At 37.0% G+C, this 26,729-nt stretch overlaps 1 protein-coding gene across 1 annotated transcript; it reads left to right on the top strand.

Annotated features, from left to right (window-relative positions):
* The first annotated feature begins 236 nt into the window (after positions 1–236).
* LOC141362426 (ralA-binding protein 1-like) lies at positions 237–24,356 on the top strand. The gene is made up of 10 exons (XM_073864479.1): positions 237–353; positions 8,577–8,909; positions 9,564–10,001; positions 12,271–12,620; positions 12,828–12,989; positions 16,003–16,134; positions 18,203–18,313; positions 18,634–18,755; positions 20,354–20,474; positions 22,996–24,356. The coding sequence occupies exons 2-10, from the start codon at positions 8,663–8,665 to the stop codon at positions 23,296–23,298; spliced, it is 1,986 nt and encodes a 661-aa protein (XP_073720580.1). The 5' UTR covers positions 237–353; positions 8,577–8,662; the 3' UTR covers positions 23,299–24,356.
* Positions 24,357–26,729: the final 2,373 nt, after the last annotated feature.

The following is a 26,729-nucleotide window of genomic DNA, read 5'->3' as shown; positions in this document are numbered from 1 at the left end:
GACATCATTCATTCAGATTTAAGAATGCACTGTTTGTATCTTGCTCAATAGCTTCACCTGCTGCTCACATATGCACCTAGAAAATGCTGAAAATAATATCGGAAAAAATCGTGTATAGAACTAATTTAACATTTACACTTTATTTCATTCAACTAAATTAAATCTGTATAACTGAGCACATGTTCCTACATTTCACCAAAAATAAAAAATAAATGTACAATAGCTGCTGGCGGAGAGATTTTAAAGAACATCAAGTCCCATGATTCCAAAAGAATGCGTTGTGCGCATGCGCGCGTGTCATTTGGCACGTAAACAAGCAACAGGAAGTACAGCTATTACATTCATCTCATCAGGTTTGTGCAGTGATTGTTTTATAAATATTTCTGCTCGTTTTTTCTATTAGATTGCATATTTAATGTTTTTTATTGATAATTCAAGATATTTGTTATTGATTAATTTAACGATAGTTTTACTTAAAAAATATTAGACTTTCGTTAGCTAGCATGCTAGGCTATCCATCCATTCCATCGGAATTATTATATTTTAATCGTTATTATTAATGTACGTTTTGCTTGTGGGTTGAACATTTTATCAGGATGCTGTTGATCTGGATATTGCGTTTTGATATATTGTATTTTAAGAGTCCGTAATTTCTTCTCGGGTGTGTTTGTCCATTCAGCGAGACAGCTGCTGTCAGGAGACATTTGTATGTTTTTTATTGAAGTCATAAAATCTTTAGGATTGTGTTATTTGTATACGTCTGTCTTTGCTTAGAATATGTTTGAACCTTATATATTGTAGAAAGGGTTCTGTATTAAATGTAACAGTTCCCAAATTGTTATATACTGTATATTTGTATGCAGGGTGCGATTTGTGAAAAAAACAGAGGGGGGGATGTTTTCATAGGCGTCGATTTCGGCGACGGTGGGTACCCACCATATTTCGTCATGAGTCATTTTGTACCCACCACTAGTTTTAACTTTTTTGATTGTTTTCAGTGGTTATGAAGAGCAATATGAGAGAGAAATTTGGTAATTATTGTCCGACCTAAACAAAAATCCATTATAATATTATTATTTTTTTAAATATTTTTCTAATTTAAATATTTCTAATATTCAGAAATGCGCTCTCCGCTCACGAGCTCTGATCGGAACAAACCCGAACCTCACTGTCTGCTGAACTTGCGCAGAAACATAAAAATATAACCAGCTTTTCAAAATAGTTTTAAAACTAAAGATTTATACTATTTTAGCACAAATTATGAGCTTATTGACGATTTTTTATAATTCTTGACATAATGCGTCTCTGTCCACAGCACATTTCAAAACATTTTAATTCATAAAATAAATCATGAGAACATGAACTCATCACTGCATTTGCAGGAATTGTAAAATCTTTTTTCTTATTAACTCATGAAGCAGCCTAACGCAATATTTTTACTGTAATAGCTTTTTTTTCCCCACACATATGAACTGTGATCATGCACAACGAAAAAACACGCAAGAATTAAATCTTGAATGGCAAAACTATATGGCACAATGTAGTGTCAACTTAAACATAAATATGAACAATGTATTGATTGCAAAGTTAAACCATTACAGTAGAAACCGTTTTAATGCTGCTTTTAAAGTAATAACATTAACTTTACACCGCGATGCTTTACAGTGATTTACAGTGAAATGATAGAAAAGTCAGATGCATTATGTGTTAGTCACTTGCCTCATTTGCGCAAACTGGACGCGCCCGCGCCTCGCTAAACGCCTCATCGGCATTTATCATGTGTGTAACTTCTGCCATTCTCAATGGTGTGACTGGGACACTAACTCTGCTTGTCATCATAAACAGATAATCAGATTGTGATCTTTATTCCCGCTTTATTAATATGCGGCTGAATATGCTGCATTTCATCATTTCGACACACAGCTCCATCTCGCAAGTGTTGATAGGCTATTACTCGTGTATGGTGAGATGTAACCTGGTCTGTAACCAATCAGATAGCGCCGTGGGCGGGACATTGATCAAGTCTTCAGAGTGGTGAATACAGAGATGCTGCGCGGCAGCTGTATCAGAGCCAGCCAAAGTAGCGCATTTTAAAACAAAATTGACTTTAATCAAACCACGGATCCGTGATAAGTTTTGTGATCCGTCTCGCCACTAGTGTAGTAGCACTGATCACTTTGAGAGGGGGATAAATTTATCCCCACCGGGGATAAAAATAATTAAGCAGAGGCAGTGATACATTGACCAGAAAGGGGGAAATCCCACGCATCCCCCCCGGCAAATCGCACCCTGTTTGTATGTAGGTAACTTAGTGGACATGACGTTTATGTGCAGTGTAACATGGTAGACTTAATCACAATACTGTGTAGATGTGTATATATATATATATATATATGTGCATTTTTCTATCATGAATAGTATGAATGGCTGTTATTCAGCCTGCCATTTTAACTGAAAATATTAAATATGATTAATCAAAAGATAAATCCCTTTCTCATGACACTATGGGGCGGTATCCCGGACAGGGATTAGACTAGTCCTAGACTAAAATAAATGTAAGAGCTGTCCAATCTGAAAACTTGCACCGACATATCTTAAAATACATCAGTGCCCTTTGTTTTGCCTCAAAATGCACACAAGTAATGTTTTAGTAAGGCATGTTTGTTAAAACTAGTTATATTTCCTAATTAAACTGAGGCCTAGTCCATCCCTGTCTAGGAAACCACCCCTGTGTTCCTAAATTTAGGTATTAAAGATATAATTTGTTTACATTTATTTTATGTAGAAAACAAATCACGAAAAATTACTGGGTTTTTACAGACAGGAGCACATAGTTTGACACATTTATTAATCTTAGTTAAGAAATAGTTAATACACCATTAACCAAAATGAAAAACTCTATTGACATTATTAATTCTTGCTAATATTTGTTAATGCTAAGAAACTATATTTTTCATTGTTTGTTTATGTTAGCCAATGCAATTAGTAATATACAACCTAATTGTAGGCTAAAGTGTGACCAATTTATTATTATTATTATTCTTTAGAGCAGGGGTGTCACTATCCGTTCATTGCGGGTCACGTTAGCATTATGGTTGCTCTCAAAGGGCCTGTTTCATCTGTAAGACTTTATGAATAAATCAACTAAATTAATACCTAGTATTAAAGTATAGAAGCCCAGGGGAAATAATGAGTATTTAAAGTTTATTTAAGTGTTTATTAATATAAAAAAAAATGTAGTAACAAAAACACATGTATGTGAGCACATGCTCCGATTTCTCTGTGATTCCTTCATTGCTCATGTAATAAAATTGAGATGCATTTTCAGGTTCCAAAAATAAAATTTATAATAAGGATGAAATAAATTGTAAGCTGTCGCATCCACATCAAATGAGGGCTTGAGTTTGAAACCCCTGCTTTAGAGCACTTGGCAAGCAGTTTTTGCTTTATACTTTAAAGGTGCAGTGTGTAATTTTTAGACTAATTTCTTTTGACAGCAATGCAATATAATTTCGATAACTATGTTTTCAGTAGTGTATAAAGGCCTTATAAAATGAACTGTATTGTTTTTAATACCATATAATGAGATTTTATTACATACACCCTGGGTAGTACCCTTACATGAAAGCCCCCATTTTTGCCATCATTCTACAGTAGCCCTAAACAGACAAGCTGCAGAGCGCGTTTGTCACTATGTTGTCTCAGACGATGACATGTTTGTCCTGTGATGGCTACCATAGCTTTTTTATGTGCTTCAAAAAGAGGGGTGCAGTTTACAATCTAAAATCTACATGAACTATATGAACGCCGCCATAATTTTTGCGTATGCACATATATGTGCATATATGGGTGATTCTCATGAAAACTTGGTTTTAAAAATGTCAAGCATGAAAATGTAAAAATTGCTTAAATTTACTTTTTTTCCCACCAGACATTGAAAAACAAAGTCTGGAGTAAATTGTAACATTAATTTAAAAACGTTTACTTATCATTTAACACTTTTTGTAACATCATTAAAAAAATTAGTCCTAAAAAATCTCATTACCGCAACAGTCAGAAAACATCAACACTGACATATTTTCAAAATGACATGACAAACCTGAAAGAACATAATTTGGAGATTCTGCACTAGGGTTGGGCGATGTCCCCATAAATTGGCAGTTGACGATGGTTACGTAAACCATCGCGATGGACGATGATATCGTTAGGTGGGGGGGGGGGTATTTTAATTTTTCGTTATAATTCGTTATTATATAATTATTATTCGTTATTTTACTTTATTACTTCCACTTAAGAAGAGTTGTGCACTTTTTATTTTAATATATATTTTACATAAATACTATTCTGTACTTAAAATCTATAATTTTGTTATTTTACTATCCCAACTAATGTCTCTTTCCTATAGGTTGCACATAAGGGGAAAAAGTAGCTTTAATCCACTGAAGAAGAGTTGTGCACTTTTAAGCACTTTTTAATCTCTTTACATAAATATTTTTTTCTATTTAAAAGCTATAATTTCGTTATTTTACTAACCCAACGACTCCTCCGCGCTTTCCAAATTTTGCACGTAAATATCTGTGCATATGTGCCACCAGTACTCCGTCAGAGAGCGGGTCTTCAGTACCGCGGGGAGCAGCCAGCACTTCAATCCGCAGCTTATTAAAATTAGACAAAGTGAACAGGGCCAGACACATCGAAATTTAAACATGGTCTGTGTATGTAAATCCCGCGTTTCGGTCGGAGTGTTGTTCCCGTTTTCTTGTTCTTGACGTTCGCTGAATTCTGGGTTTATATCCTAATCTGCCGCTTCAGTGCAGTATAGCCTCAATGTAACAATGAGCACGATCTCCCGAGACACTACAATAGGCTACTAATAAATGATTTATATGGGCTGTTTTCTTGTACAAAATTAATTATTTTAAGATAAATGTACAACATGTAAAAAGACAAGATTCTAGCAATGTCAAGATTAGGGATGGGCATTTTCCAGTAACTTACTATTACCAGTAATTTACTATTACTTTTAATATTTAATTTTTCGAATATTTAAGCTCTTAAAGAACGAATATTCGTTTATTTAAAGGGGACATATTATGAGATTTTTTTTAAGATGAAAACTAAGTCTAAAATAGGTCTGAGCAAAAGTGTGCCGTTTTGGGTGTGTCATTTAAAATGCAAATGAGCGGATGAAGTGCAACCACTGATCACAATGATGGTGGTTTGTTGCAATTGAAACTCAATTGTGCTGTGAAATATTTTATCTCTCTCTTTCTCTCCCTACTAAATGGTTGTGCTGTGGTTGGATAGTGCAGATAAAGGGGGCGGTATTACCTTATTCTGACATCACAATAAGGGCCAAATTACAATGACCTATTTTTCACATGCTTGCAGAAAATGGTTTACCAAAACTAAGTTATTGGGTTGATCTTTTTAACATTTTCTAGGTTGATAGAAGCACTGGGGACACAATTATAGCACTTAAACATGGAAAAAGTCTGATTTTCATAATATGTCCCCTTTAAATTATGTTAATTAAGACATGCGTGTTTTGTATTTTTCATTTTGTCATAATTTCACAGAAGGCTTATAATTAGGAAATATCCACAACAAGCTAAACTTATATTCTGTATGTATATATATATATATGTATGTATTTTTAAGTTGAAAACATTGTAAAAAAAAATACATATATATATATATATATATATATATATATATATATATATATATTAAATTCTTCTTAAAAAATATCCTACAGAAAAAAATGCGTTAAAACTTAATGCGGAGCGAAGTCTAGTCAAATCCTTAGTTTCAAGTCGGTCGTTAGTATTAATTCATTACTGTTTGATCTTACATACATTATATTATACCAAATATTATACACTAACCCCAAATCTAAGCGAAGTTTGAGGACTTGCGAAGTTTAAAGTTTGAGGACTTGACAAAGTAGGCTATCATCATTTAAACAGACTCAAAACACCAAGAGCCCGGAGCAAATGAAAAAACACATCTACATAACCGACTGCTCAGTCGCCATATAAATATCTTCTCAGTTTAGTTTGACATGTATTTGTGAATAAAGAAAACCGTATTTATCCTACCTGCTTCGGTGAAAGCCCGTTCTTCTGACTAGATACAATAATGCCGGTGCTGCGGAGAAAACTCTTCCTGATGATGGTTATCCGATTAAAACAACAGACGGATTGAACAAGATTGAATATCTGTATTTAACATTATTTTACAAATAACGTAAGCGGCTCGATACCTTATTGTTGAGTGTGCAAAGTTACTAACGTTAGCTTAATTTAACAACATTTCACAAAGACGGTGCTTTGCTTTAAACTGCCATGTGCAGCTATCCGGTTCATTTTCAAAAGAGCACCGCATATAATAAATGTTCTCCGTTTCATTTCGTTCTCCGTGTCTGTCTCCTTATTAACAAAATAAAGTAGACTTTATAACAGAAAGCTTACAAATCTCTCATGATGTGTTGAGTCGGGCGGCGGAGAAGCACGTTTAATAACACGTGAGCCCTCACTGAGCCAGTGGCCAAATACGGCGCGGCGCGGACAAACCCGGAGATAAAAGGAAAAACTTAAATTCGTCTGCAATCTGCATTGCCAAACAATCAGAAATACATACAAATTAATGTTCATGTATATTTTACATTTAAGTCTGTAAAAGACAGTATAGATGAAGTGAAAAAGCATTAAATAAGTTGTTACCCTTTGGTGGCACATTAAAAACAAACAAACATTCGAATAGCATTTTTTAAATTCGAATTATTATTGCCATTCGAATATTCGAATATCCGTGCCCATCCCTAGTCAAGATCAAATGCCTGACAGGATATTTTCACAGACTAACACACGTCACGTCTCAGGCATAGACTACAGTATTTAAAATAGCATATATGCATTAGTTATATTTTCTATTTAATTTATAGAGCAATTCACGCAAAGATATTAGGTTAACTATAGTCTATATAGAAGAGAGTAAGTGTATGTCGACTCGCAGCGGAGTGGGGAGGGGGCGTGGCATCACGATGGTGTCTCTCCATCGTGATGTCAGTCAACCATCACGATGGACGATGATATCGTCTATCGGCACAACCCTATTCTGCACATGCATTTAAAATCAAAGTATTATGCTTCTATTAATTAAATTAACATTTAATAAGCATCTGTTGCGGTAATGATAATCAAAATGTCGTGTAAGCATTCTGACAAGACAATATTTCAAATTAACTGTAAAAAAAGATCTTACCTGGTAGCCATCTTGAAGTAACTGGTCCATGTGCTTGGTCACTCAAAATCTAACTTTATTAAAATTCTGTATGTGTGCTTAAACTGTTCTCAAAAAGTGTTGAGGAGGATGAGAACATCAGGCATGGACACATCATTTTCCTAATTTTTCTTCATTATTATTATACATGAATATTCAGTAAATATTTTTTCTGTCATCTAAAGTAGTCTAGCAAAACATCCATTTATTTTTTCCTCAATATTTTTATGTTAATTTGATTAAATTACAACATAACGCATGTTCAAACACAGCGGGACACATTGTGGTAATGAGAATTTCAGCGGAAAATGAGATAAAATTTCCAATTATAAATTCTTATGTTGAAATCACACATTGTGCAAGGTAGAACACAGTATTGTGTTAATTCTGATGCTTTTTAATGTTACTATATTACACATTTTAAAGCTAAAATCATTAGTGCCGTGGTGTTTCAATGGTTTCGTGAGAATCACCCATATGCATGTATAAAATATGTGACCCCTGGTCCTTTATTTCAAGGTTAAGTCTTCATCTGATGTAGGAACACATGTATTTACACAACACACTGTCAGCATGAGGGACTGAACACGGAGCTTAATTAGGGCTGGGTGGTATATCGAGTTTTTGGTCATATATCTGTATGAGAAATCTACATCCTCTATATAGGTATGACCTGATATGACCCTCATTTCAAACAGAAGCTCTGCCAGAAATGTACATTGAGGTCGGACATAAGCTTTTCAACCAAAAAGCTGGTTATGTGAAATACTCGGGTATGTTTAAAATAAAAACATGTCTTCTGTATTCCCCGTGTGCGTGCATCAACTCTCGGTTGCCAGTAGACGTTTGATTAAACTAACTCTTGTTTTGGCACCGACATGATCAGGGTAAGCAGGTTTTGGGTTAATCAACCAAAAGTTCAGGGTTTCGCTTAAACCCGCTTTTTGTAAAACACTCCAGGTTTTAAGTTGTGCACTTGTATATTTTCAAACAAGGAGGGATGCCTTGTTTTTGAATTTTATTTTCATTGTAAGGTGTTTCAGTAAAGGTGATCGTGATATCTCACATGAGGCTTTGACTTGAATTAAAATTTATTCCACTTTGCAGAATATACCGGCAAATTTATCCTATGCCAAAATTACCAAGATATAAATTCTGGTCATGATCGCCCAGCCCTAAATAAATATACAACTATTTTCATACAAATTGTGCATCGAAAACAAGAGAAAAACATTTATTTGATACCATGTTCATTGTTGGATTTTTACAAGGTGTTTATTTTCTCCTTTTAGTGAAATGGTAAGGTGACTTGTTAAAGTCCAAACAGCCAATCCCTGGGCAGCGTGCTGAAAGCAGCCAATAGCAGGGCACAGCAGAGATGACGGAGTGTTTCCTCCCACCCACCAGCAGCCCTGCGGAGCAAAGGAGGGCCGATCACCCTGGCGGAGTGGCTCGTACCCCGAGCTCCGAAGAAATCAGCCCAATTAAGTTCCCGGGTCTGTATCGTACGGGCGACCCCTCACCCCCCCACGACGGACACCATCATGAGCCGCCAGATGCAGCGTCCGATGATGACAAGGAGCACAACAAGAAGAAGAACAAGTTCAAGAAAAAAGAGAAACGCAGTAAGAGAAACTTTTCATGTCTTTTGGTGAAGTCATCCAGTATTTCTCAAATCTCAACTTACAAAAATGACATTTTTCCCTCCAGTATCATGCAGGCCTAGTTTGTAGTATGATGGTCTCCCCACAGTCAGTGGTCATTTGTTTTGGTTGTTTTTGCAAATGTGTGCAGACAAGGGCGAATGTATTTTCCTACCACTATATTTAGCCCACCTGCAGCAGCCTATTGCGAGCAAGCAGGAAGAGATGGACATTTTTAGGACACTCCCTGTCCCTCCCCTGATAGGTGTGTGGAGGAGCAGGTTATGAATACTGGTAGACAGAGTCAGAACCGGATTAGTTAACTGCTGATTAGTGTTTTGAGTTCAGAAACAGCTCAGGGTGAAGCAGGTGTCAGGACGCAGAACTGGATCACTAAAAAAAGAAGCAGGCACAAGGGAACACCACTAAATCGTACGCTGACCTCTTTATAGCAGTTTTCTGTGTCTTGCCCTCATTTCACGCTGGATTCTCGTTTCGTTCTCGCCTAACCTTGAAAAAGAGAGGAGCAGAGGGTGGATTTTGCAAGGCTAATAATTGCACGTTTTTTTTGTAGCACAAGGTCTTAGAAGAAGGATGTAAATAATACTTCTTCTCTCTGCTCTTTTCTCATCTCAGCTGAGGGATACGCTGCTTTTCAGGAGGACAGTTCTGCTGATGAGGCAGAGAGTCCGTCCAAGATGAAGCGTTCCAAAGGCATCCACGTCTTCAAGAAACCCAGTTTCTCCAAGAAGAAAGAGAAGGATTTCAAAGTGAAGGAGAAAGGTCCGAAGGAGGAAAAGGCCAAGGACAAGAAGTCTAAAGACCTGACGGCAGCGGACGTCGTGAAACAGTGGAAAGAAAAGAAAAAGAAGAAGAAGCCCACCACCGAACCCGAACCTGTTACTACTGAAGCGGTGCCGATGACGCCCAGGCCGATCTTCGGAGCACCTTTAGGAGAAGCGGTGAGGAGAACAGCGCTGTATGATGGGATACAGCTTCCAGCTGTCTTCAGAGAGTGTCTGGACTACATCGAGAGCTATGGCATGAAATGTGAAGGCATCTATCGTGTCTCCGGTATGCAACTGTTCTACTTTCTTGTATTTCTGAATATGCGATACATGACACAAATCCTGTGGTGGATTTTTAAAAATTTATATAGCACTTTTTTACAATGTTTTACAACATGACATACCTTGACACTTTTATCTTTTTTTTTTCTTAAACACAATTACGGATAGTTTGGTGAATACAGAACTATAATGTTGAAAAAACATCGCTGTGCAGTTAAAGGAATATTCCACTTTTTATTAAAAATCCTGATAATTTACTCACCCCCTATCCACAGTCATCAAATATTTTTATGCCTTTTGAGAAGAAATTACGTTTTTTTTTTTAGGAAAACATTTCAGGACTTTAGTGGACCTCACACAATCCCAACCGCAAGACAATCTTAATTTTTCGCCAAAAAATGCGTACTTTTAAATAGGGCTGGGTATCGATTCAGATGTTCCAGATCGATTCGATTTCGATTCATAAGCTATCAGATCGATTCGATTCTCGTCGATTCCGATTCTTGGATGATTTTATACTCGTTTCTCGATTCAACTCAATGAATATAGATTTAATACAAATACTATATTTATAAAAAAAGAACAATGAACATAAGTTTACAAGTGGGTAATTAATAAAAAAAATTAAAAGCCACAAACCTCTATACACTTTTTTATTTTAGGTACATTTGGGTACATTGAAATAGAAACCCATCTCTAATTTTCAAATGCATACAATGATGTTAAATACAATACAATTTTGATGCAAGATGAAAAATATATGCTGAAAAAAGTCAGAACAGTCGCATTCCTTGATCAAACATGATCAGGTTATTTAATAAAAAATAAAAAAAAACGATTCGTGGCATTTGAGAATCGATTTTTAATCGACCACGTTTTTAAAAAATGATTAATCGAAAAAAAAATGTTTTTTTTTTGCCCAGTCCTACTTTTAAACCACAATTTCTTGCACTAGCCGTGTGATGCGCCAGCGTGACCTTACGTATTACGTAATCGCATCGAAAGTTCACGTATGGTGTATGCGAAACTACAGCATCAAGTATGGATTAAAGAGGACAGTTCAGACATTGTTGAATGTTAAATTATACTAATTAATGTCTTTGTGTCAGTTTATTGTTTTACATATTTAATGCGTTACCATTCAGCATGATCAGGTAATACGTAAGGTTGCACCGACAAGTCACACGGCTAGTGCAAGACGAGAAGTTGTGGTTTAAAAGTCCTTTTTTTTCCTTTTTTTTCTACATAAGTCCCTTAAGAGGGTCGCACACCGGACGCGCAGTTCAGCGCCACACCAAGTTGCGTCTAGGACAACTCGGATGTATCGTAATCAGAAGTGCACATTAAATAGCACGAGCTTAGTCAGATAGCTTCTACTTCAAAATGAAAAATATTAGGAATGCACGATATATCGGCTGACATATCGTTATCGGCTGATAACTGCTTATTTTTAATATTATCGGTTATCGGTCTGATAGCAAAATTAGGGCGATAAATGAAAGCCGATAAATGATGGATTATTTTGGTTTGTTGAACCACTTCACTTGCTCATTGCTGGCCATGTGGAGTTTTGATTGGTGCTTTCTGTGACATAGCACGAAGATGACAAGTGTTGCGGGCTTAAGAAGAGTATGCTAGTCTAGCGCAAAGACAAGATGTCCGCGGTCTGGGAGTTTTTCATTGTGAAAATAATATGAATATTTATCTGCCTATAGATATCGCTTATCGGCCCCCAAATATAAAGAGGTATCGGTTATCGGTATCGGCCAAAATTTCCATTTCGGTGCATCCCTAAAAAATAAACGTTAGCAGCCAATGTTAATTGTTAATGATTTGGGACAAATATGATGTTATTTAATGTTAAACTATGTGAGTGGCGACACGGATTTGAGTAACTTCCTGAGTCAAAGCTGAGTGCCGTGGACAGGCGCCACCTGTCTGCGCCAGTGTGCGTATACTCATAGAAAACAATGTGTTCGATTTTCTTTTTTTTTTAGAACGGCGTGGCGCTGAGCTGCGTGTCTGGTGTGCGACCCCCTTTATTCCTTGCTTAACATTGTTTAGATCATTTAAAGCTGCATTGAAACTGTAAACTTTTAAGGCCCTTAAAAAAACTTTTTTAGACTGAACCAAGAAAAACATGCATCTTTGATGACATGCATGGGAGTGAGTAAATTATCAGAATTTTTTATGAACGTAGAATATTACTTAAAAAAATGTATATGTATGAATAAACTACCATTTATAAATATCATCTACTGTTCTCTCCGCAGGTATGAAGTCTAAGGTGGATGAGCTGAAGGCATCGTATGACCGCGAGGAGTGTCCCTGTCTGGAGGAGTACGATCCCCACACGGTGGCCAGCCTGCTGAAGCAGTATCTGCGAGAGCTTCCCGATAACCTGCTGGGTAAAGATCTGGCCCCACGTTTCGAGGAGGCCTGCGGGCGGCCCAGCGAAGCAGAAAAACTGCAGGAGTTTCAGAGGCTTCTGGGAGAGGTGCCTGCCGGTAACAGACTTCTGCTGGCCTGGCTCATTACTCACATGGACCACGTCATCGCCCGTGAGCTCGATACCAAGATGAATATCCAGAATATCTCCATCGTTCTCAATCCTACTGTACAGGTGAACTCGTAATGTTTTTACATTCCGCTCTAACACGAGCCTATTTCAACCATGCTTGTACCATCTACAACATAGCATATGTCATAATGCAATAGTCAAATTATTTGTAGCTTTTAATCTCCATACATATAATTTAAATATGTTATTAACAACACTGTGACAACTCTTTCATAACAAAAATGATGTTCTTGTGTCTTTCTGATTTAGATCGGGAACCGTGTGCTGTATGTGTTTTTCACTCACGTCCGTGAGCTGTTCGGTGATGTAATTTTGAAGCCCGTTGTCCGTCCTCTGCGCTGGTCCAACATGGCTACCATGCCCACCCTACCTGACACCCAGGAAAGCATTAAGGAGGAGATTCGCAGACAGGTGGGTTACAAAATATACTGTACACATTCAATACACAAAAACAAGCACTTAAAGGAACACGCCCACATTTTGGGAATTTAGCTTATTCACCGTATCCCCCAGAGTTAGATAAGTCCATACATACCTCTCTCATCTCCGTGCGTGCTGTAACTCTGTCTGACGCAGCCCCCGCTAGCTTAGCTTAGCACAAAGACTGGAAGTGGGTGGCTTTAGCTAGCATACTGCTCCCAATAAGTGACAAAATAACGCGATCATTTTCCTATTTATGTGTTGTGATTTGCATAGTCAAACCGTGTACAAATAACAAGGTGATATGAGACACAGCGATCTTTTAACAGTATACATACTGAGAACTATATTCTCTGAAGACGAAGCACTGCCGCATGGGCGGAGTGATTTGCACAATTCTGACCGAACTCTCTGCTCCTCACCAGGGGCTTCTCGTGTGCTGCGAGCAGATCACTCCGCCCATGCGGCAGTGCTTCGTCTTCAGAGAATATAGTTCTCAGTATGTATACTGTTAAAAGATCGCTGTGTCTCATATCACCTTGTTATTTGTACACGGTTTGACTATACAAATCACAACACATAAATAGGAAAATGATCGCGTTATTTTGTCACTTATTGGGAGCAGTATGCTAGCTAAAGCCACCCACTTCCAGTCTTTGTGCTAAGCTAAGCTAGCGGGGGCTGCGTCAGACAGAGTTACAGCACGCACGGAGATGAGAGAGGTATGTATGGACTTATCTAACTCTGGGGGATACAGTGAATAAGCTAAATTCCCAAAATGTGGGCGTGTTCCTTTAACTTCAAGAAATGGGTGAAGTTCACGAAACTTTTTGGAGTGTGTGGTGATCATATTTTACCTTATTAAAATGTTTTGCATTGTCATTTATTTGCTTGAAAGTTAATACAGGTAGACTGGAACAGGTTTTCGGTCACCTCTTGTGTCAAAAAGTTTGCCAATTTTCTGAATTCACTTTACAAAGTCTCATTACCTTACGGTAATAAAGTTTGCAACTGTTCAGGCTCTGATAATGATTCAAAAGTTAATCTGTAGACTGCATCTCAAACCTGTATTTTCCACAGCTTTATTTGTTTAAGTTTTACATAAGATAGTTCGATCGTTGTGCCAAAGGCAAATCTGACCTCATAACAGGGAAACAAGTGTGATATTTAAATTAGGAGTTGAATCCAGTCTGTATTAGTGGGGTGAAAGTGGAAAGATAAACAGTATCAGTATAACACTTTGAGTCTATATTGTAGCTGCTTTCACTTTAGAGGAAGATTTCAGTGAGATTTCAGTGCTGACTGAGAGGTTTCTTATTTCAAACCCCTTAAAAATGTAATCGATGTCATGTACAATTTGTTTCATTTCAATATTTGACCTATTTTGTATTATACAGTACTGTGCAAAAGTCTTAAAGGATTAGTCTATTTTCTTAAAAGAAAAATCCAGATCATTTACTCACCACCATGTCATCCAAAATGTTGATGTCTTTCTTTGTTCAGTCGAGAAGAAATTATGTTTTTTGAAGAAAACATTGCAGAATTTTTCTAATTTTAATGGACTTTAATAGAGCCCAACATTTAATACTTAACTCAAAACTTAACAGTTTTTTTCAACTGAGTTTTAAAGGACTATAAACAATCCCAAACGAGGCATAAGGGTCTTATCTAACAAAACGATTGTCATTTTTGACAATAAAAAAAACCAAATATACACTTTTAAAGCGTCGTCTTGTAGATCCGGTCGTGATGCGCCAGCTGACCCCACTACGTCACCGCAATACGTCAAGAGGTCACAGAGGACGAACGCGAAACTCCGCCCCAGTGTTTACAAGCATCTTGAAAGGGGACCGTTCCTACGTTGTTGTATGTCAACTGATACTAATTAATGTCTTTGTGGCAGTTTATTGTTTAAAATGGTCCGCAAATGTGCGTTTTATATATCTAACACGTGACCTCCCTACGTCACTACGCATTTACGTTAGGTCGCGCTGGACCGGACCTTGACGAAAAGTTGTGGTTTAAAAGTATATATATTTTATTTTTCTTGTCAAAAATAACAATTGTTTCGCTAGATAAGACCTTTATGCCTCGTTTGGGATTGTTTATAGTCCTTTGAAACTCCGTTGAAAAAAACTGTTAAGTGTTGAGTTAACTATTAAATGTTGGGTTCTATTAAAGTCCATTAAAATTAGAAAAATTCTGCAATGTTTTCCTCAAAAAACATAATTTCTTCTGGACTGAACAAAGAAAGACATCAACATTTTGGATGACATGGTGGTGAGTAAATTATCTGGATTTTTCTTTTAAGAAAATGGAATATTCCTGTTGATTTAGAAGTTTTAAAATAAATCCATATTTATTTTTAATCTATTTTATTAAGATACAAACAGAAAATACAGGAAATATGTACAATAAATAAATAAATAAAAAATTCATGACTAAATGTCTTCTTTAGGCATCATCTGCATTTAGTGTGACCTCTCTGGGCACTAAACACATCTTGAGCGTTTTTTAGCAGAATGAAGTAAAAAGAGTAATTTCTTTAAAATGAGAAATTAGGATTTAATTTTATTTTGGTTTAAGAGATCATGCAGTTTCCTGCTACTGCTCAAGTGGAAGAAGAGTTTACCCTTAAAACTTGACACATCTGTTTACATTTTTATACAGTTTTTAATACTATATATACATTTCTTGTGTTTTCTGGATGTATTTTATTAAAAGAATGAAAAACAATTATATATGATCACTATAACATTGCAAAAACAACTAATCTAATTCTGGCATGGTGGAAGACTTTTGCACAGAACTGTATGTATATCTCCATACTGTTACTGTATGTTAACAAATAACTAATATATCAATTAGTATGTCATTTAGGAGAAATTTCGTCACAAGAAATAAGACCTAAGCAGACTGATAAATTTGTTCTGATTTTAATGTAATTTCTGTGTTTGAGAAACAGTTGAAAGATGTCATTATTGATCTTTCTTTTTTCTTGCAGGAGTTCTTGTTGAACCGTCTACACAGAGATCTGCAGGCAGGTGTAAAGGATCTGTCTAAGGAAGAGAGACTCTGGGAAGTGCAACGCATCGTCACGGCTCTGAAACGCAAACTCCGCGAAGCCAAAAGACAGGCAAGAGATGCAGGACATTGATACATCATATTTCATATAGAGAGAAGGAGCTTGGCAGAGTTTTCTTGGGTTAAATGAGGTTTTAAAGCCCGTGTTATATAGGGCTGTCACTTTTGAGAAAAATCAAATTCGAACGGATATCGAATATCATGCAATGTATTCGAATATATGCAATATCTACATGCCCCCGCGGGCATAAAAAAACACCCTAATGGAGATCCAATAGGCTTTATGCCCAGCTGCACTACTTCCTGAACTTCAGCCAGCTCCTTGTTTCCTGTCTGCCATTATTGGACAAACTGATTAATCCAGGTGTGCCTGACCTCAGTAGTCACAACAACAATAATCAGACACACCTGGATTTTTCGGTTTGTCCAGTAATGGCAGACAGGAAACAAGGAGCTGGCTGAAGTTCAGGAAGTAGTGCAGATGGGCATAAAGCCTATTAGAAATTTATTAACAGTGACAATCATAAACAGGACTGTCTGGATTATTTTTTTACTTAATGTTTGAAAAAGCAGGTTATCAACTTGTATGAATAGCAACTTATACGAAGTGCCACAATTAGGCATGAAAAAATATATATAATTCTATCTAGACATGCACTTAGGCTATCTTGTCCAATTTAATTCAGATTTAATTTGGTGTATTCATTTTCATTGTAAGCCTTTAAAAAGTAATTATTTTAGATTCAATTTTGCAATATTTACAGCTTAAATTATCTATTATAATTTTTAAACATTTAAAATATATCTGCAGAATTACGAATTTAAAAAAATAAAATAAAAAAAATTCCACAGAAAAAGCAAAAAAAAGTCACGTCTTTCATCTCTTACGCACAGTTGCCGTCGGTGCTAGACTGTAAAAAATGCGCTACACATGGCATTTTAAAAACCAGATAGTTTATTTATAGTTCGAATACGGATATCGAATACAAAGTGACGGCCATAATGTTATAGTCGTGCGCAAGATCTACGCCGTAGCTATGCCGCAGGTTAGGGCTGCACGATAAATCGCACGCTATTGTAACACGCATCTCGTCAGTAAATCGCATCTCGTTAGTTCACTGACTAGTCACTTCTACGTGGACCGCAAGCGCTGTGATTGGTCCACTAGAACCCCGTCTGGTAAAAAAAAACTGCGTCATGGGTATTTCCGTTTGCGCCGGTGAGAACAAAGATGGGTGAAGTTGAGGATTTAACTCATATTGCAACATAAGTCGCTGTTTAATTACTTCCATCACGGCTGGGTCTTCTTAAAACATATACAAGTTGCAGTTTCTTCTTCGTTTTGGGTTCAATTGGCCAAGCTGCTTCTTTATTGACGGTCGTGCCGCTACTGTGGTTACACGCGTGGATACTGCCTACCAGCGGTCTGCATGTGTGTTTGCACGTCGACGACGCCGCAGAAGTATATGAAAACAGGCGCGTGACTTACACTGTAGCAGTTACGCGTAGGATGTACGCACACTAAAATGAGCCCTTTACTCTTAAGGGGGTCGCACACCGGACGCGCCACGTCAAGTCGAACTAGGAGGTATCGTACACCGGAAGTGCACATTAAATAGCGCGAGCTTAGTCAGATAGCGCCATTTTCAAAATGCAAAATATACGTTAGCAGCCAATGTTAATCGTTAATGATTTGGGACAAATTTGATGTTATTTAATGTTAAACTATGTGAGTGGCGCTCTGTTGCGCGACAGGGATTTGAGCAACTTTCTTAATCGTAGCTGGGCTCCGTGGACAGGCGCCACCTGTCGGTGCCAGTGTGCGTATACTCATAGAAAACAATGTGTTCGATTATTATTATTATTATTTTTTAGACCGGTCAGGCGACTCCCTTTACCTCGCCGACAATGGCGGAATTATGGATTGCGTAAAAACTCGTCATTAGCTGCGTTTCCATTACCCTTTAAATTGCGCAAATAGGCCTTAAAATGTTTTACAGGTTTATCACAAGCAGTGTGTGTTAAGTTTGGTAAAGCATAAATACATGCAAGTATTATGTTACATGAACACTTCGTTTTTATTTTGCTATACTGTCCTCTCTGTCTTTCACAATCTTCAGGAGTGTGAGACTAAAATCGCACAGGAGATCGCCAGCCTGTCCAAAGAGGACGTGTCAAAGGAGGAGATGTGTGAGAATGAAGAGGAGGTTATTAATCTTCTCCTGGCGCAGGTGATGCTCTGCTTACCATCATCATATTTCAATGCTGTTTTGTTGTGGTGGCAGAACTGGAACAGCTAGCTGAGAGATAAACAAATCATTCTGGTGAATGTTAAGCAAGGCTGGGTATCTATTTGCATACAATTTTTACAGTAGTGCATCTATGTACCCACTACCTTTTGTTTGTGAGAGTGTTTCTTTTTGATTTTTTAATGTTGATCAATGTGAGGCCAAACCTAATATGATTCACCCTACACAAGGTGGACCACGCACCAAAAATTTGAGAACCACTCTCTTTGCCTTAAATGGTCTTTCTCTGGCGCCCCCTGCAGGAGAACGAGATCCTAACAGAGCAGGAGGAGTTGATTTCTTTGGAGCAGGTGCTACGCCGGCAGATCGCCACAGAGAAAGAGGAGATTGAACGACTGCGTGCAGAAATCGCTGATATACAGAGGTCAGATATCACACAAAGAAAAATTAATCAAATGTCTAGATAGTTATGATTGTGGTTGATTAAAGGGTTTGGTTTAGATGTATGGTAGAAAAGCAGGGGGGTTGTGAGATTATGATCAAAATGTCAGTGCCAAATTAAATTAAAAGTATACAAATAAATATGTACAATTAAATGCATTGATAAATACCACTAAAAGCCTTTGTTACCGATGCCATTTTATAAGAAATACAAATTTTATTGCATCCATAAATTTAAATTTATCCGATTATTTGGGCATTAAGATAAAATAAGTCGTATTTAAGGGTCAACCTTCCGGGCTATGTCATAAAGCCAACACGGAAGTGACAGCAGTAGGCTTCATGCCCAGCTGCACTACTTCCTGAACTTTAATTTTTCCTTGTTTCCTGTCTGCCATTATTGGACAAACTGATTAATCAGGTGTGCCTGACCTCAACAATAATCAGACACACCTGGATTAATCAGTTTGTTTGTGAGTACTGAGGTCAGGCACACCTGGAATAATCAGTTTGTCCAATAATGGCAGACAGGAAACAAGGAGCTGGCTGAAGTTCAGGAAGTAGTGCAGCTGGGCATAAAGCCTATTCATTGGCTGTCCGCTAGAGACTGTCTACAAAAATAGAGTATGGCTATTTATATGGTTATCGGATGCTAGTTATTTTCATTCATAAAGTTTTAAATATGGATATTTCTACAACAACACCGCACGGATTATCCTCAGAAGGCCTTTCTTTATTATCCTGGAGCCGTTTGGATTTCTTTGGGGAAGGATAAAGTATATTCTTTGGACTTGAAGGTCTTGGACCCTGTAACTTAACATTTGATTAACTGAAAGATCTAAAACATTTTCTAAAACAACTAAAATGTGTTCGTCTGAAAAATTATGGACATATGCATCTCGGACGGATTGGGGGTGAGTCAATCATGGGTTTAATATCATTTTTGGCCGAACTATCCCTTTATCTCCTGTCAGCATTGTATTGTGACCGAATCTTTCAAACATGGTAAGAAACATTACATCACAACGTACAGATTAGCTGGCCAATCAGGGACACAGAGCTTTTCAAATCCGTGCGTTTCAGAAAGAAAGTGACATCTGGGGCTACAAAAATGTACGGTATGTGGAAAATAATGTGTTTTTAAACCATAAACTACACAAATACATTGTATACACAAAATAACATTGTTTTTTAGCAATGAAATAGGTGCTCTTTAAGCGAACAACAAATTACACTTATACACGCACATTGTGCTGTAAAACTACTGAATAATTGCGATCCCAGCAATTGAAATCCCGGATGGCCTCTTTTAGGATTTATTTAAGTACTGGTGTCCAGGACGCAATAAGTTTTGCGAATGTATTGTACATTGCAGGTTTATAAGAATATAGCTCTAAATGTGTGATATCAGTAAAAAGCGCGCATAAACTGCTACCTAGGGCACTTTTCAAATCACAGTAGGTTCTTCAAAGTAATAATGTATAGAAGGGGGCTACGCAGACAGAACAATTCCACAGACTGAATCTCATGCAAATGTCATTTCTGTGTTTCTTTCTTTTATGATTGAAATCCCACACTCAGCCGTCAGCAGGGACGCAGTGAGACAGAGGAATATTCGTCAGACAGTGAGAGCGAAAGTGAAGATGAAGAAGAACTGCAGATGATTCTAGAAGATCTGCAGAAACAAAATGAAGAACTGGAGGTGAGAGAATGAGATTAAAGATGGTCTTTTCTCTTTCTTTACAATTATTATTATTATTATAAAGTGTTTGTTCTGCCGAAAGTAAACAAAGAAAATAAAGTGAAATAGATCCAGCTATTGGTAAATATCTGAATCAAGTGCAGATTTAAATGTATTATTATTATTATTATTATTTTTATCAGGGCTTGACATTAAGTTTTTGAGGAACTTGTCCTTCGGACAAGTACATTTATGTTTCACTTGTCCATGCACAAAAGTCACTTGTCCGGGTAAAGATTTATAATATAATGTATTTTTTGTGTTTTGCTAATAAGTGGCGGAGCAAGGGATTTTTCATAGGGGTGGCCAGGCAGGGGCCAGCAGTTACTCTGGGGTGGCACATAAAATCTCTATCATTCAACCTTAAAATACTTTTTAAGTATTATAGGTGCGTTAATCACAATGATGTATAACATACAATTGCTACAATACTTTAATTTTAATTAAAATGAATTTAAAGTCATAATTCAACCTCATGTTTTTTTAAGCTATTTAATCAAATAAAACTTTTGAAATTTACTTTGAAACCAGAATTTATATCTCCCATTGCTGAAAAAACTATAGAGACCAGAAAATCATCTGAATTTTGTAGGCCACTGAAATGTATTTTACTAAGATTCATTTGGCTGCTTCTTGCTACTCTTTCTGAAGAAGGATGCTCGTCCCACCACTTCGTGTTCAGCGATCAGGTTTCATGCGCGCGCAGCTTGTTTAGTAACAATAAAGTGTAAATGTGTGTGTGTGTGTGTCGGGGGGCTGCGCTCTCTGTTCAATATTCCGCTCTGTGTTTGCGCTGCGTGTTCTGCTCTGTCGTTAACGGCACATAACGTTAAGTAACATTGTTTGAAATTTAACTTGTCCAGTCGGACAACTAATTTTCTCTTACACTTGTCCTTCAAAAAATCCACTTGTCCCGGACCAGCGGACAAGCCTTAATGTCGAGCCCTGATTATTATAATCGTTATTTTTTTGTAGCTAAAGTAGACATCAAAAAGGTCTTGACAATGCCATGACAGGCCACATTTAAAACATTCATGCCTTATACCTATGCCTGGATATTGCAACCAATTTGGCAATTTTGGGCTTTTTTTATGTGCATTGGATTTTGATTCAATCCAATTTGATATTTGATTTAAAAAAGTTGTTTTGCAGACATGGAATGTCATTGTTGTGCTGTCACTTTATGACCTACATATACGGATCCAGTGGCATTTTGAATTTTTTGTTAATATGTCCATTTAAGTCTAGTTCAAGTAAAACTTCTCAAACATGAACACCTGTTATGCGTTGTTTTTATTATTATTATAAAATAATAATAAAAATGGGCAAAGTAAAAACTTTTGTGATGGTGCCATACTGACCCCGAACATCATTCACGCTTGCCCCGGCCATCTGGCACTCCTTATTGTCGAGCCCTGCTTCAGAAATAAAGCGTGCATCAATTTAGGGATTTCCTGAATCAGTATTGTCTAGTTAAGTTAAAGATCGATTAAAATCAGAGAAATTATATTTTTCACCCAGCCCTACTAACAACCAGTGCAAATTCAAAATATGTTTTCGGAGTGGCATGTATGATGCTCGTCATTCCAAAATATATGTTCGTTGTGTCATATGAACCTATGTACATCATTCGTCTTGTCAAAATAAGTGCCTGCTACACACGCTCACGTTCACAAAATACTCGCAAAGACGCTAGCTTAAAGGGGTCATTGCGTGAAAATCAGACTTTTTCCATGTGTAAGTGTTATCAACCTAGAAAACGTGAAAAAGAACAACCCATTAACTTTGTTTGGGTAAGCCATTTCTGCAAGCTTGTGAAAAATTAGGTCGTTCAGATTTCCCCTGTTTTGTGAGGTAGGTAGCAAGGTGAATTACAATTAATCTTGCCCCTTAATCCGCACTCTCCAACCATGGCATTGCCATTTAGTGAGTTTCAATTACAACAAACCACCATTATGGTGATCAATGTTTGCATTTTATCAGCTCATTTGCATTTTAAATAACACACCCAAAAACAGCACACTTTTGCTCAGGCCTACAAAGTGGAATTTTTAATATGATATAATAAATTATCTGTGGGGTATTTTGAGCTAAAACTTCACATACACACTCTGGGGACACCAAATTTTTTTTTCATCTTAAAAAAATCTCATAATATGACACTAAACTCTGATTACACAAGATTAGCCAAGTATCTGGCAAACGAAAGCACCACTTTTATCATAAACCCTTAAGACGCGTCTGCAGCAGGCACTTATTTTAACAAGACGCATAATGCACATGGTTTACATGACGCGCCGAACACGTATTTTGAAATGACGAACCACACACATGACGGGCTAAATACATGTTGTGACGAGCTTCGCATCGTGCGCCCTCGTAAAAGAAGTCACTTGCTACCACTGTGAACAACAACTCTTTACTTTTATTAAATCAATGCAACCCATTCTGAGAGATGTTTGTGTTTCGTTTCTTTCTCCAGAATAAAAACACTCATCTGAATCAGGCCATCCACGAGGAACAGGAGGCCATATTGGAACTGCGCGTTCAGCTCCGCCTACTTCAGAGCCACAAACTGCAGCAGGAGCTCACAGCCCCACCCACAGCCGAGCAGGCGGAGCCTAGCCCAGAAGAACGATCAAGAGCGGACGAGCCAATCAAACGTGCCGCTGTAGTCTCCGTAGATTCCACCGCTGCGGCCGCTGCTGCTCCACCCAATGGGAAGCCTGGAAAAGATGCTATGAAACCATCACCAAGCAAAGACAAGAGAGAGGCCAACCTGTAAAGCATCTCACCTTCTTCGCACCCCTTCATCAGTTCGCCTGGATTCGTATCCGTGCTTTTCTTCGTCATGGGTTAAAGGTCAGCATAAAGGCAGCACTCGGCGGCTGCCACCATTTCAGAAAGTGAAGTGAGGTTTTAATACTGGATATGAAAGGAGGTGTTGTGAAATGTTAATGTTAGAAAGGAGGCCCGTTTGAACTCAATTTCTAGTCGGACTGGAATTTAATGCATTACATTTACACATCTGTATATGAAGTTTAAGCTGAAATGAATGTCGGCACAATCAGATCTGTGTTTGAATGCTTTAGGTCTTGAGGGTAGTTCTCCTTTTTTATAGTATTAAGGATTTTTGGTTAAAACCTGGGTGAATTTCAGCGAGCCTGTTTAGGTCACATATTAATCCAAAAAATAAAAAATTGTATTTTGCATAAAGAAAATGAAGTCTAGATTTAAAAATATTTCCCACTTGCTTCTTTATTTACCATAAAGCAAAATAAACAATTAATAAATCAATTAAATTAAATGTTATTTTAATTGTGCATAATTTGGTCTTCACAATCTTCATTTTCCTTATGCAAAACCTTGATTATTTCACTTAATATAATGGTAATGTGACCATGTATTGCAAGGTAAAGCATTTCAACAGGTAAAAGGATCGGTCAGTAAATCAGAAAAGTGACATTCAGAGACAAACATTGCAATCATTTCACACTTCCACAGCTCGTTCTCCTCTTATAGTTCAAAGACATTAAGATCAAACTGGACTCAGTCCTGCAAAATGAAGTTGTTTGGGTTCTGAAACCATTGTGCCATAGGTGACTGTGTGCGACCGCACAGAAGAATTTATCTGAAGATGCTCTGGGACATTGTAATACATCTAGATTGTATTTTTACCTGAGGATATTCAAAGGAATCAGGTTTGAGCATTTATTATGAATTTCACTATTTAATATTCAATAAATATATATAAAAATATATACATCTATACTGTAACTGCACTGAAACGTGCAGATGTGCACTTATAGAACAATAAATAGTTGATCGCCATTCATTGTGAAATTGGTAACGTTTTTGTTCGTTTCCATGCAAATTTTCTTTTCAACTCCAATGCATGGAGCACATGAATCTCATTTTTGATGATCACGTTTGAGGGGTATTATGGGATGTTGTGATACATTTAGGTCAGTTGTTAATATTTTACTGTGCAAATTTCACTAGGAAAGGTCATATTTTACTCCAAAAACATAAATAAAAAATCACTTGTATTTTGAATGGAGAAAATAAAGCCAGTTTCAAGTGTATTTTATTTTTTAATTTTATGTTTTTTCATGACAATAGAATAGAGCACATTTTGATAACACTTTAAAATAAGGTTGTATTTGTTAACATTAGTAAATGCATTAGCTAACATAAGCGATATAGTTTATCAGCATTTATCCATCCATCTCTGTTAATGTTATAGTTAATGCCAATACAATTGTTCATGTTAGTTCATTGTGCACAGAATATAATGTAAACAATTGTAGTTCATGTTATCCAATGCATTAACTAATGTTAACAAATACAGCCTTATTGTAAAGTGTTAGCAAATTTTCAATTAAGCCAATTATTCAGTAAGGAATATTTGGGCACATTTAAAACAGATCTTCTTTATGCAAAAATATTTTTTATGTAACCCATTTTCTTATGTTTTTGGGAGATCACACAGTCATTCCTGACATTTTGGGACAGTTGTTACAGATGTAATGGCACACGCTTGATGCTTATTGATGGAAATTGATCATTTTGGAAACTTGCACTAGAGTGTTACCTATTTTCTCTTTTATTAATGCAGATATTCTGTCATTTTCATGATTGTTTGTGCAGAATGAATCTCGAATGCTAGTGTACAACATTTATATGGATTCATTCATATGTTTTCTTGATTTTTTTTGTCATGCCATCAAGCAAGCTTCATTTCAGAAATTGTTACTCTTTGTTTTTCTTACTGTCTTTCTGCTAGAACATATCTCAAAGAGATACGTTCTTGCTCGACTGCTTTGAAAATTGTAAGTTATCATTATTATAGACAAAGCTTTTTGTAACTCAAGTGCATTGTGACAGATTGCTGCGGTATAAAATAAAACGAGAGTCTGGTCAAGTTTGAACAGTTTTCTCATGCGTGCCGTAAATCAGGATCAACCTGCCACTCCTGTGTGATAAAGGCCACAGAAAGACCACAATGGCCGATGTGGTTGGTGCTTTTACAACATTGTTGGTTTTAAGAGGTATGTGGTCAAAGAAATCACAAGATGAATTCAAAGGGGACATTTCACAAGACTTTTAAAGATGTGTCCCCAAAGTACATAAGTAAACTTTAAGCTCAAAATACAGCACAGATCATTTATTATAGCATGTGCAGTTTTTGGGTGTGTCCTTTTAAATCCAAATGAGGTGATGAAATAAAGACAGAGCGCATTTATTCTAATTTGAAAATGCCCACCGGGGGGAAACAATCCAACCGTCTCCATTGACTTTGTATTGCGAGAAGCCGCCTCCTTGTCATTTCTGGCTTATAACAAAAAACAGAATGATGCCTAAAAGCTTACAGGGTGTACAGCTAACAAGCTTAAAAACCCAGAAATAATTTTTTATAAGCTACCGAGCTGTAAAACCCAGCCTTTAAGGAGACAAAAGTGCATCGCCGATTACGTTTTCTTCCAGTGGGCGTATTTCTAATAGTAGTAGTACTATGAAAAGTTGCCTGTATCCACTTTTGTGTCTTTAAATGCTCGTTTTTTTGGGGTTGTCAGCTTTTCTGTGTTTTTTGGCTTGTTAGCTGTACACCTTGTCACACAGCAGCTTTAAGCCATTATTCTGTTTTTTGTTATAAGCCAGAAATGACAAGAAGGCAGCCTCTCGCAATACAAAGTCAATGGAGACGGATGGATTTTTTTCCCCCCGGTGGGCGTGGTTTTCAGGTTATGAGGCGTTGCGCTGTCTTTATGCAAACACCGATCACCATAATGGTGATTTGTTGAAATTGAAACTCAATTGTGCTGTCAATTATTTTCTCTCTCTCTCTCTGCACTAACTGGCAGTGCCGGGGGTTGGCTATTGCAGATTAGGGGGCGGTATTATTATAATAAGATCTCCTTATGACATTACAAGGGGAGCCAAATTTCATTGACCTATTTTTTCACTTGCAGAGAATGGTTTACCAAAACTAAGTTACTGGCTTGATCTTTTTCACCTTTTCTAGGTTGATAGACACTGCAAAAAATGATTTTCAAGAAAAAAATCTTAATTTTTTTGTCTTGTTTTCCGTAAAAATATCTAAAAATTCTTAAATTAAGATGCTTTTTCTTGATGAGCAAAACAACCAAAGAAAAAAGGTCTAGTTTTAAGACCAAATATCTCAAATGTAAGTAATTTTGTGCATAAAACAAGCAA

This window comes from Misgurnus anguillicaudatus, unplaced genomic scaffold, assembly GCF_027580225.2.
Source record: "Misgurnus anguillicaudatus unplaced genomic scaffold, ASM2758022v2 HiC_scaffold_26, whole genome shotgun sequence".
Classification (NCBI taxonomy): domain Eukaryota; kingdom Metazoa; phylum Chordata; class Actinopteri; order Cypriniformes; family Cobitidae; genus Misgurnus; species Misgurnus anguillicaudatus.
This window is presented reverse-complemented; position numbering and strand designations above follow the sequence as displayed.